Source organism: Oncorhynchus clarkii, chromosome 32 (assembly GCF_045791955.1).
Source record: "Oncorhynchus clarkii lewisi isolate Uvic-CL-2024 chromosome 32, UVic_Ocla_1.0, whole genome shotgun sequence".
Classification (NCBI taxonomy): domain Eukaryota; kingdom Metazoa; phylum Chordata; class Actinopteri; order Salmoniformes; family Salmonidae; genus Oncorhynchus; species Oncorhynchus clarkii.
Genome location: NC_092178.1, coordinates 28,471,054 through 28,483,171, shown reverse-complemented (window position 1 = coordinate 28,483,171; position 12,118 = coordinate 28,471,054). Strand labels below are relative to the sequence as shown.

The 12,118-nt window shown below is 40.6% G+C and overlaps 1 protein-coding gene across 2 annotated transcripts in view; it reads left to right on the top strand.

The window, feature by feature from the left end:
- LOC139392420 (A-kinase anchor protein 9-like) overlaps positions 1-12,118 on the top strand; it is a 126,385-nt gene that overhangs the window by 40,113 nt on the left and 74,154 nt on the right. For both annotated transcript variants that reach the window (XM_071140396.1, XM_071140395.1), the window contains exons 11-15: positions 262-341; positions 850-979; positions 1,293-1,390; positions 5,851-5,962; positions 6,159-6,396. In XM_071140396.1, the coding sequence (XP_070996497.1) occupies positions 262-341; positions 850-979; positions 1,293-1,390; positions 5,851-5,962; positions 6,159-6,396 (658 nt within the window). The remainder of the gene's footprint in view (positions 1-261; positions 342-849; positions 980-1,292; positions 1,391-5,850; positions 5,963-6,158; positions 6,397-12,118) is intronic.

Below are 12,118 nucleotides of genomic sequence, written 5' to 3'. Positions count from 1 at the left end.
GTGCGGGCGTGTGTGTTTCACTGTGTGTGCGCACATGCATTTTTCATTGTGTGTGTGTATCTGGGGTTATGGAGCTAGATGGGCCACATTGAAGGTTTTTTTTTATCTATCATTCATGACTTCAACCATGCTTCAACCATGACTCACACACAAGTTATTCAGTCACTTTTGCTTTCATCTTATTTTAGTAATTGAATTATGGTGTACTATTTATGCTCAATATAAGACAATAATACTGTATGCTTTTGTTGTTTTTCTCAGACTTCACAGATGATCCCAAAAGCTCCAAGTACCGGAATGTGGTGCAAATTGTGTCTGAAGAATGCAAGCAGCTCATCCTGGTAGTTAACATTAATTACACACACGCATGAGTTATGTTCTTCTATCCTTGTGGGAACCTAATTTCCATAAAATAATTTTCCCTAACCTGTAAACCTAACCCTTACCATAACCACTAATCCCTTACCCTAATTCTAACCGGAACTGTAATTGTAACTCTAAACCTAAACTTAAAATAGCCTTTGTCCTGATGGGGACGTGGGAAATGTCTGCACAGCGGAGAATTTTCCTGGTTTTATGATCCTTATGGGGACCTTTGGTAATTTTATGTCCCCACAAGGATAGGACACACACAGCAAACCTAATAAACCAGGTATTGATTTGTGTTCCTGTAAACCAGGTATTGATTTGTGTTCCTGTAAACCAGGTATTGTCAATTACTTTTCGATTTCTGAGAATGTTATTTGACCTAATTATTTCAGGTTTGGACATAGATTATTACCACACGACTGCATCAAATATTCACTGAGACATCGATGTTTGAAAGCTATTTTGCCGTTCTCTTCACAGTCCTTTGCTAAACTTTTCGGAGAGGAATTCTTGGAGTATCTCCACCCCACTGATGTTGCGGACTGGACGATTCATTCATGTGAAAAGGAAGAAACCAGGGATCCCAGTGCTGTTTTACAGGATGCAAAAGGTGCTTTATTGGTTGGGATGTCTACCCGAATGATAACAATGCTACATAAACATGCAGCCTATGAGATGAGTCGCTGACTAACGGAAAAGTTCAAATAAATAAGTCGCCAAACGATCTTGACTGTGGCATGATAAAATTACAAATAATATTATATTGTATTTTCCCCCAGTTTTCATTTGCATACACACATCAAATAAAGCTACATGAATGATAAATGAAATATCTTTTAGTAATTAAGATACAAATACAGTACCTGAGACTAACTGCATGAGGACATATTTGTAATGGGCATTTCTTCTGTCTCGCTCAATAGAAATGTGTAGAGATCTTCAGCAGGTGAAGGAAAGGATTGAGCAGGAGCATGGTCGTCTACTACAGCTCCAGTCCTTACTGAAGGCAGATGGCAATACGGTCTGTGTAAAACTGTTGATTTTAGTTAACATTTTGTGAGGTTTAGGCTCAATTTATGCATTGGTGGGAAAAAACATGAAAAGTCATTGATTGGTTGTGTTTAGACATTACAACACCAACCTCTTGTTAGGGTTTGACATATAATCAGTGTTATGACTGGGATGAAAGCAACAATGATTTGATTATTGTACAGTAATTGCTAGGACACTAGCACTTAGCTTTTTAACTTCTAACTGTGCTATGATATGACGGATGATAGTGCCTTAAGTATTCACACCCCTTTTGTTTGGTTGCAAGGTGGGATTAACATGGATTTATTGTCAACGAACAACACAAAACACATCTCAAATTGGAAGAAAAATTTAAACATGTATTTATTGAGATATATATAACACACATGCAGTTGAAGTCGGATGTTTACATACACTTAGGTTGGAGTCATTAAAACTCGTTTTTCAACCACTCCACAAATTTCTTGTTAACAACCTATAGTTTTGGCAAGTCGGTTAGGACGTCTACTTTGTGCATGACACAAGTTATTTTTCCAACAATTATTTACAGACAGATTATTTCATTTATAATTAACTCGATCACAATTCCAGTGGGTCAGAAGTTTACATACACTAAGTTGACTGCCTTTAAACAGCTTGGAAAATTCCAATAAAGATGTCATGGCTTTAGAAGCTTCTGATAGGCTAATTGACATAATTTGCGTCAATTGGAGGTGTACCTGTGGATGTATTTCAAGGCCTACCTTCAAACTCAGTGCCTCTTTGCTTGACATCACGGGAAAATCAAAAGAAATCAGCCAAGATCTTAGGGGGAAAAAAATTGTAGACCTCCACAAGTTTGGTTCATCCTTGGGAGCAATTTCCAAATGCCTGAAGGTACCACGTTCATCTTTACAAACAATAGCACACAGTATAAACACCAACGTACTTTGGTGCAAAAAGTGCAAATCAATCCCAGGACAACAGCGTGCTATTAACCTTGTGAAGATGCTGGAGGAAACGGGTACAAAAGTATCTATATCCACAGTAAAACGAGTACTATATCGACATAACCTGAAAGGCCGCTCAGCAAGGAAGAAGCCACTGCTCCAAAACCGCCATAAAAAAAGCCAGACTACGGTTTAGAACTGCGCATGGGGACAAAGATTGTACCTTTTGGAGAAATATCCTCTGGTCTTATGAAACAAAAATATAACTTTTTGGCCATAATGACCATTGTTATGTTTGTAGGAAAAAGAGGGCGGCTTGCAAGCCGAAGAACACCATCCCAACCGTGAAGCACGGGGGTGGCAGCATCATGTTGTGGGGGTGCTTTGCTGCAGGAGGGACTGGTGCACTTGACAAAATTGTGGATATATTGAAGCAACAACTCAAGGCATCAGTCAGAAAGTTGAAGCTTGATCGCAAAGGGGTCTTCCAAATGGACAATGACCCCAAGCATACTTCCAAAGTTATGGCAAAATGGGTTAAGGACAATAAAGTCAGGGTATTGGAGTGGCCATCACAAATCCCTGACCTCAATCCTATAGAACATTTGTGGGCAGAACTGAAAAAGCATGTGCGAGCAAGAAGGCCTACAAACCTGACCGAAACGTTTGACCCAAGTTAAACCATTTAAAGGCAATGCTACCAAATTCTAATTGAGTTTATGTAAACTTCTGACCCGCTGGAAATGTGATGAAATAAATAAAAGCTGAAATAAATCTCTCTACTATTATTCTGACATTTCTAATTCTTAAAATAAAGTGGTGATCCTAACTGACCTAAAACAGGGATTTTTTTTACTAGAATTAATTGTGAAAACTAAGTTTAGTTGTATTGGGCTAAGGTGTATGTGAACTTCCGACTTCAACTGTGTGTGTGTGTATATCTATATCCCTTTTTCTCCCCAATTTCGTGATATCCAATTGGTATTTAGTCTTCCCATCACTGCAACTCCCGTATGGACTTGGGAGAGGTGAAGGTTGACAGCCATGCGTCCTCTGAAACATGACCCCTGCCAAGCCACACTGCTTCTTGACACACTGCGTGCTTAACCTGGAAGCCAGCCACACCAATGTGTCATAGGAAACACCGTACAGCTGGCCGCCGAAGTCAGCGTTCATGCTCCTGGCCGCCACAAGGAGTCGCTAGTGCGCGATGGGACAAGGACAACCCAGCCGGCCAAATCCTCCCCTAACCTGGATGATGCATTTGTAAAAAATAAAATAAAATAGAATTCAAATAAAAACACTAATGTATCTTGATTAGATAAGTATTCGATACATGTTAGAATCACCTGATAGCGATTACAGCTGTGAGTCTTTCTGGGTAAGTCTCTAAGAGCTTTCCACACCAGGATTGTGCAACATTTGCCCATTCTTTTCATAGTTCTTCAAGATCTGTCAAATTGGTTGTTGATCATTGCTAGACAACGATTTTCAGCTCTTTTCCATAGCTTTTGAAATAGATTTAAGTCAAAACTGTAACTAGGCCGCTACGGGTAAAATTCACTGTCTTTTTGGTAAGCAACTCCACTGTAGATATGGCCTTGTGTCCTGCTGAAAGGGGAATTCATCTCCCAGTGTCTGGCAGAAAGAAGACTGAACCAGCTTTTCCTCTAGGATTTTGCCTGTGCATTTTTTTTTTATCCAGAAAAACTCCTCAGTCCTTAACTATTAAAGCATACCCATAACATAATTCAGCCACCACTATGCTTGAAAATATGGAGAGAGATAGTCAGTCATGTTTTGTATTGGATTTGCCTCAAATATAACACTTGTATTCAGGACAAAAAGTTCATTGCATTTCCAATTTGTTTTTTGCAGTATTACTGTATGTTTTGGAATATTTTTATTCTGTACAGACTTCCTTCTTTTCACTCTGTCATTGAGGTTAGAATTGTGGAGTGCAACAATTTCAAAGATTTTAAAGAGTTAAAGTTCAAATAAGGAAATCTGTCAATTGAAATAAATACATCTGGCCCTAATCTATGGATTTCACATGATTGGGAATACAGATATGCATCTGTTGGTCACAGATATCAGAAATCCTATCAGTATCTGGTGTGACCACCATAAGCTTCATGCAGCACAACACATATCCTTTGCGTAGAGTTGATCAGGTTGTTGATTGTGGCCTGTGGGATGTTGTCCAACTCCTCTTCAATGGCTGTGCGAAGTTGCTGGGTATTGGCAGGAACTGGAACACGCTGTGGTCCACGTTAATCCAGAGCATCCCAAACATGCTCAATGGGTGACATGTCTGCGTTTTCAGGCCATGGAAGAACTGGGACATTTTCAGATTCCAGGAATTGTGTACAGATCCTTTTTTGCAACGTACAGTTTCATCAGCTGTCTTGGTGGCTGGTCTGCAGACGATCTCGTAGGTAAAGAAGCTGGGTGTGGAGTCCCTGGGCTGGCGTGGTTACACGTGGTCTGCGGTTGTGAGGCCGCTTGGATGTACTGCCAAATTCTCTGAAACAATATTAGAGGTGGCTTATGGTAGAGAAATTAACATTAAATTATCTGGCAACAGCTCCGGTGGACATTACAGTAGTCAGCATGCCAATTGCACACTCTGTCAACTTGAGACATCTGTGGCATTGTGTTGTGACAAAACTGCACATTCTAGTGGCCTTTTATTGTCCCCATCACAAGGTGCACCTGTGCAATGATCATGCTGTTCAATCAGCTTCTTCATATGCTACACCTGACAGGTGGATGGTTTATCTTGGCAAAGGAGAAATGCTCACTATCAGAGATGTAAACAAATTTGTGCGAAATAAGCTTTTTGTGTTTATTGAACATTTCTGGGATTTTATTTCAGCTCATGAAACATGGGACCAACACGTCACATGTTTATTTTTGTGTACAATGTTGACCTAATTTTTCTTCTATCACAGCCATTAAACTCCTGCCTTAAACTACACCTATAGCTTTGTAGTGACTGGGTGTATTGATACACCATCCAAAGTGTAATTTATAACTTGCATATTCAATGTTTTTTATTTTTTGTTTATTTTTTTTACCTCCAATAGTGCCTTTTGCAAGGCATTAGAAAACCTCCCTGATCTTTGCGGTTGAATCTGTGTTTTAAATTCACTGCTTGATTCAGGGACCTTACAGATAATTGTATGTGTGGGGTACATTCACAAATCATGTTTAACATTATTATTGAACACAGACTGAGGCCATGCAACTTGTTAAGTACATTTTTACTCCTGAATTTATTTTGGTTTGCCATAACATTTCAGCTTTTCATTTTTTATTAATTTGTAAAAAAAACAAAAAAACTACATAATTCCACTTTAACGTTACGGAGTATTGTGTGTAGGCCGGTGACAATTGCGATTTTGATTTTGGGGGGGGGGAAGTCAAGGGGTGTGAATACTTCCAGAAGGCTCTCTAGCTAATTGATTTTAATGATAACGCCAATGAACTCTGCTGTCAAACTACTTGTTATTCTTAGATTGAGGTGATACAGCTGGGGTACAATGATCTGAAGCGCAGCAGTCAGGAGGAGATCGCCAGCCTGCGCAAGATTATTGACAGCTCTATTACTTCCACACACGGCCTTGATGGTAAATCTTGATCTACATTGTATGTCTAAACCAAAATCACCCCAAAATGGTGCCGAATTATGTGGTGCCCATATTCTATACCATCTGCATTTGGAATGTCTACAAGCCTCAATACCAAAATGAATGGGAAAGATAGAGCCCGTCTGCTTCCGTCGACATAGTGTAAGCATTAGCATGGCTATCTCTCTCTACCCAGATCGGAGGGAGCTGACCACTGCCTCCCCCTCCTCCCACACTGCTGAGGACGTCCAGAAGTTGAGGGCCGACGTCCAGCAGCAGCGGGCCCAGCTGGAGGAATGCCACAGACTGGAGGTGGAGCACCTTAGGGCCTACTACCAGCAGCATGCCAAAGAGACAGAGGAGCGCTACTCTACCGAACTCCTAGTGCTACAGCAGCACCTTGATGAGGTCACAGGCACTGAGGCCCAGTTCAGGTAATGGTGATAACTGATTTAGAAATATTTTATAGATTTTTTTTATAGATTTTTTTCACCTTTATTTAACCAGGTAGGCTAGTTGAGAACAAGTTCTCATTTACAACTGTGACCTGGCCAAGATATAGCTGTACATAAATCACATGCATGAACTTCTCAGTGTTTATACTAGGCACTACTTCTGTCAAACTAATGGAATCAGTCATTTTCAATGGATGGCGGATGCATTTTCTATCTGAATTTTTTTCTACCATTGCATCTACCTGAACAAGCCCCTGGTATCTAGGTGGTATGTTAGACCCCTGCTCTGTTGTTCGCTACATACTTTATTCTGAGGAAGCCATCATTGAAGATGTTTTTGGTGAGGAGAAGCTCATCTAACCAATCAGAGTATCAAAGCCAATGACACATTTTCAAACCTCTTCTTTACCCACGTGTGTTTTGGCTCTGGTCCAACCTATTGGTTTCTGGACCAATCAGATGTCCATGAATGTGCTCACATTCGGTGAATGGTCGGGGAGGTACACAGATCCAGACTCATTCCGGAGAAGAGACTGTCTGTGGGTGTGGCCGGAGCAAGGAGTCTGAGTAGCCTCTCAAAAGATCACCATCGACCCTTTCACATTGCCCATAAACACAAATAATTGAGCTCAAACTAAATCCAACTTTATGGAATCCAAGTCAACATATGAATTGCTTAGTCCACAAACACCTCATGGGTATTACAGTATGTGTATTACAGTAACCTCTTCAAGGTTAGGAGAGTTTGTCACAAATTAAGCGGAGACTGTCACCAAAATCGAACAGGACAAATTTAGAGCAAGACCGTACCGTACCTGTATGTTGGTTTCTCCGTCCTGGTCCGCCCAGGCCGCAGGCGTGGTCAAGGATTGCAGGGTTCGGTATATGAATCGGGTTCTCTGTATGTCCAGGTCCAAACTAGAGGTCGACTGTTTATGATTTTTCAACGCCGATACCGATTGGAGGACCCCAAAAAAAGCCGATAACGATTAATCGGCCATTTTTTAAATAACATTTAAAAAAAAATATTTTGTTATATTTGCAATAATGACAATTACAACAATACTGAATGAACTCTTATTTTAACTTAATACATAAATAAAATAAATGTATTCTCAAATAAATAATGAAACCTGTTTAATTTGGTTTAAATAATGCAAAAACACAGTGTTGGAGAAGAAAGTAAAAGTGCAATATGTGCCATGTAAAAAGGCTAACGTTTAAGTTCCTTGCTCAGAACATTAGAACATATGAAAGCTGGTGGTTCCTTTTAATATTTCCAGTTTAGAAGTTTTAGTCTGATAATTCCTAGAATAATTACAACCTTTCTCTCTATACCATTAATATTTCATATACCTTTGACTATTGGATGTTCTTAAAGGCACTTTAGTATTGCCAGCCTAATCTCGGGAGTTGATAGCTGTTTATGACTTCAAGCCTATGTGCTTCAAGCATTGCGAAGAGCTGCTGGCAAATGCAGGAAAGTGCTGTTTGAATGAATGCTTACGAGCCTGCTGCTGCTTATCACCGCTCAGTCAGACTGCTCTATCAAATATCAAATCATAGACTTAATTATAATATGATAAACACAGAAATACGAGCATTAGGTATGGTCATATCCGGGAACTATCATTTCGGAAACAAATATTTATTCTTTCAGTGAAATACGGAACCATTCCGTATTTCATCGAACATGGGTGGCAACCGTAAGTCTAAATATGCAGGTTTTTAAAAAAAAAAAATGTACTTGTGTACTGGTTTTAAGAAAGGCATTGATGTTTATGGTTTGGTTCATTGGTGAAACGATTGCTTTTTTCGCAAATGCGCTTTTGTTAAAACCCAACTCACCCATTTGGCGAAGTAGGCTGTGATTCGATGATAAATTAACAGGCACTGCATTGATTATATGCAACGCAGGACAAGCTAGTTAAACTAGTAATGTCATTAACCATGTGTAGTTAACTAGTGATTATGTTAAGATTGATTGTTTTTTATAAGATACGTTTAATGCTAGCTAGAAACTTACCTTGACTCCTTGCTGCACTTGCGTAACAGGAGGTCAGCCTGTCACGCAGTCCCCTTGTGGATTGCAATGTAATCGGCATCCAAAAATGCGATTACCGATAGTTTCAAAACTTGAAATCGGCCCTAATTAATCAGCCATGCCAATTAATCGGTCGACCTCTAGTCCAAATGCCAACAGATAAGTCCAAACAGTCCAGGTCATATATGGTATAAACCAGCTAATATATATTGTTACTTTTTCTTTCTCTATGGTTCACAGATCCCCCAGCCCCTTCCTCTCTCTTCCTGGTTTGTTTTGACCCCTTATCTGTGGGTCGCCCCCACCTTCTGAGCGTTCCCCTTTCCTCTGGGGATTGTAGTTTTTGGCGGTCGGCCATTTTGTGATATGTCGTTCTTTTCCGGGATGGCCATTTTAGTGTGAGGGCAGAGCCCGTTTATTAGTTCTGCCCTCACATATCTGCCATTTATCACTTGGCCCCCTTCTTTGCCACAAGTACCCGTCCAAAGTTTGGACACACCTATTCATTCAAGGATTTATCTTTATTTTTACTATTTTATACATTGTAGAAACTAGTGAAGACATCAACAATATGAAATAACACATGGAATAATGTAATAATCAAACAAGTGTTAAACAAATCAAAACATATTTTATATTTGAGATTCTACGAAGTAGCCACCCTTTGCCTTGATGACAGCTTTGCACACTCTTGGCATTCTCTCAACCATCTTCATGAGGAATGCTTTTCCAACAGTTTACAAGAGTTCCCACATATGCTGAGCATCCCCTAGGTCGGGCTACCGCAGCAAAATAAACGTGCATGCGGGACAACCCATCCACATTTCCCATTTCCTTCCCTGCTCTGTGTTTTATGTCAAAGTGAAACGGACATCTCCCAAGTGAGAGCACGTCCTCTGACGCATCCGTCTGAACAATGAACTCGTGCTCAAAGTCTTGTACCACCAGCACTGGATTACAGCAGGGAGCCTCCTTTAATGTTCTAAATGATTTATTGGCCTTTTCATCCCATCTTAGCATGTTTGGCCCTCTGGCACTAGTCATGTCGGTGAGTGGGGCGGCCACTATTGCATAACTTGGGATGAACTTCCGGAAGTAACTGGTCAACCCTAGGAAGGCTCGAACCTGCTTCTTATTTCCTGGTTTTGGCCATTTTCTAATTGCCTCAACCTTAAGTTGCGGTTTGATGAACCCTCTTCCCAGATACTCGGTTTCCTCTAACCCCACAACACTTGGCAGGGTTTGCCGTGAGTCCGGCTTTCCTAAGGGCGTCTAGCACTGCCTGTACCCTAGGTAAGTTGGATTCCCAATCTGGGGTGTAGATCCGCCATGTCATCTAAATAGGCTGCGGCGTAAGCTCTGTTCGGTTTTAGGACCTGGTCCGTTGAAAGTTGGCTGGGGCCCCGTGTAAGCCGAATGGCATGACTGTGTATTGAAACAAACCATCAGGGATTGCAAAGGCTGTCTTTATTTGGCTCTGGGAGTCAGATGAGTTTGGCAGTAACCTTTGGCTAGGTGCAGGGTCGTAATGTACAGAACTTGACCAATTTTCTCCAATAGTTTATCTACTCGGGGCTTGGGGTAGGCATCAAACTTGGAGATTTAATTTACCTTCCGAAAATCATTACAAAACTGCAAAGACCCATCGGGCTTCGTGACCATCACAATTGGGCTAGACCACTCACTATGTGACTCTTCGACTACTCCATCTGCCAACATTTTCTATCTCTGGTCTAATCGCGGCTCGTCGACACTCGGGTATCCAATTTGGCCTCATGCTCATTTTTCTCCCTGGTAGGGAAACAATATCATGAGCCGTAACCTCAATTCGGCCTGGTGTCCCTGAAAACACATCTGTTTTCTGGATCAGGGTCTTTACTTCCTGTACTTGTGCTGGGGACAGAGTAGGTGACACATACACAGCGGCTGCCTCCTGAGTGGGTGTGGGGTACGTGACAATTGGTTTTTTTCTCTCCATGCTTTTAACAGGTTTATGTGATAGATCTGCTCCCAGGGGCCGACGACCTGGCTGTCAGATCCAATCATTAACTTATCCTATTCTCTCCAGCACTTCATATTGTCCTTTCTATGTGGCTCGTCGTTTACACTCTACCGTGGGGACCAGCACTAACACCGTATATCTCAAAAATCTCTTCTTCTTATTGGTGTCCTTTAGTAGTGGTTACTTTGCAGCAATTCTACCAGGAAGGCCTGATTCACGCAGTCTCCCCTGAACAGTTGATTTTGAAATGTGTCTGTTATTTGAACTCTGAAACATTTATTTGGTCTGAAATTTCTGAGGCTGGATGGACTTAATGGACTTATCCTCTGTAGCACAGGTAACTCTGGGTCTTCCTTTCCTGTGGCGGTCCTCATGAGAGCCAGTTTCATTACAGCGCTTCATGACTTTCATGACTGCACTTGAGAAACTTTTACATTTCTTGACATTTTCCTGATTGACTGACCTTCAGTTAATGGACTGTTGTTTCTCTTTGCTTATTTGAGCTGTTCTTGCTTTAATATGGACTTAGCCATATTTGGTAAAATACCATCTTCTGTATACCACCCCTACTTTGTTTTGTGACAACTGATTTGGCTTAAAGAAATTCCACAAATTACCTGTAACAAGCCACATCTGTTAATTCCTGGTGACTACCTCATGAAGCTGGTTGAGAGAATGCCAAGAGTGTGCAAAGCTGTCAAGGCAAAGGGTCTCTACTTTGAAGAATCTCAAATATAAAATATATTTTGATTTGTTTGACCCTTTTTTGGTTACTACATGATTCCTTATGTGTTGTTTCATATATTTAATGTCTTCACTATTATTCTACAATGTTGAAAATAGTAAAAAAGAAAGAAAAACCCTTAAATGAGTAGGTGTTTCCACATTTTTGACTGGTACTGTACATTTTTTTGAAGAAACACCACCACTCATAAGTGAGTGATGTTTCATCTCCCTCATCTGTCTGTCTGTGCATGCATAGAAAGAGTGCAGCAGATCACTGTGACCTGAAAGCACCAGGCAGTGAACTTCTACAGTTGCCATTCAGGCCCACTTTAATTGCCAAGGTATTAGCCATCTCCTTATTAATTTGAAAGTAAATTTCAGTTTTATTCTCACCCTGTCCTGGGTCCATTATTATTAGCATAGCTTTTATCTCCTGATATATTAATTATTATCAGTGTATATAGTAGGGATGTAACATATACTGTAAAGTGATGTACAGTGCATTTGGAAAGTATTCAGACCCCTTGACTTTTTCCACATGTTGTTACATTACAGCCTTATTCTCAATTGTATTAAATTGTTTTTCCCCCCTCATCATTCTGTACACAATAACACAATATGTAAAAATTTTTAAAAAAAAACGGAAATCTCATTTACATAAGTTTTCAAACCCTTTACTGAGTACTTTGTTGAAGCACTTTTGGCAGCGATTACAGCCTCGAGTCGTCTTGGGTATGACACTACAAGCTTGACACATCTGTATTTGGGGAGTTTTTCCCATTCTTCTCTGCAGATCCTTACACTCTGTCAGGTTGGATGGGGAGCATCGCTACACAGCTGTTTTCAGGTGTCTTCAGAGATGTTAGATCGGGTTCAAGTCCGGGTTCTGGCTGGGCCACTCAAGGACATTGAGAGACTTCTCCTAAAGC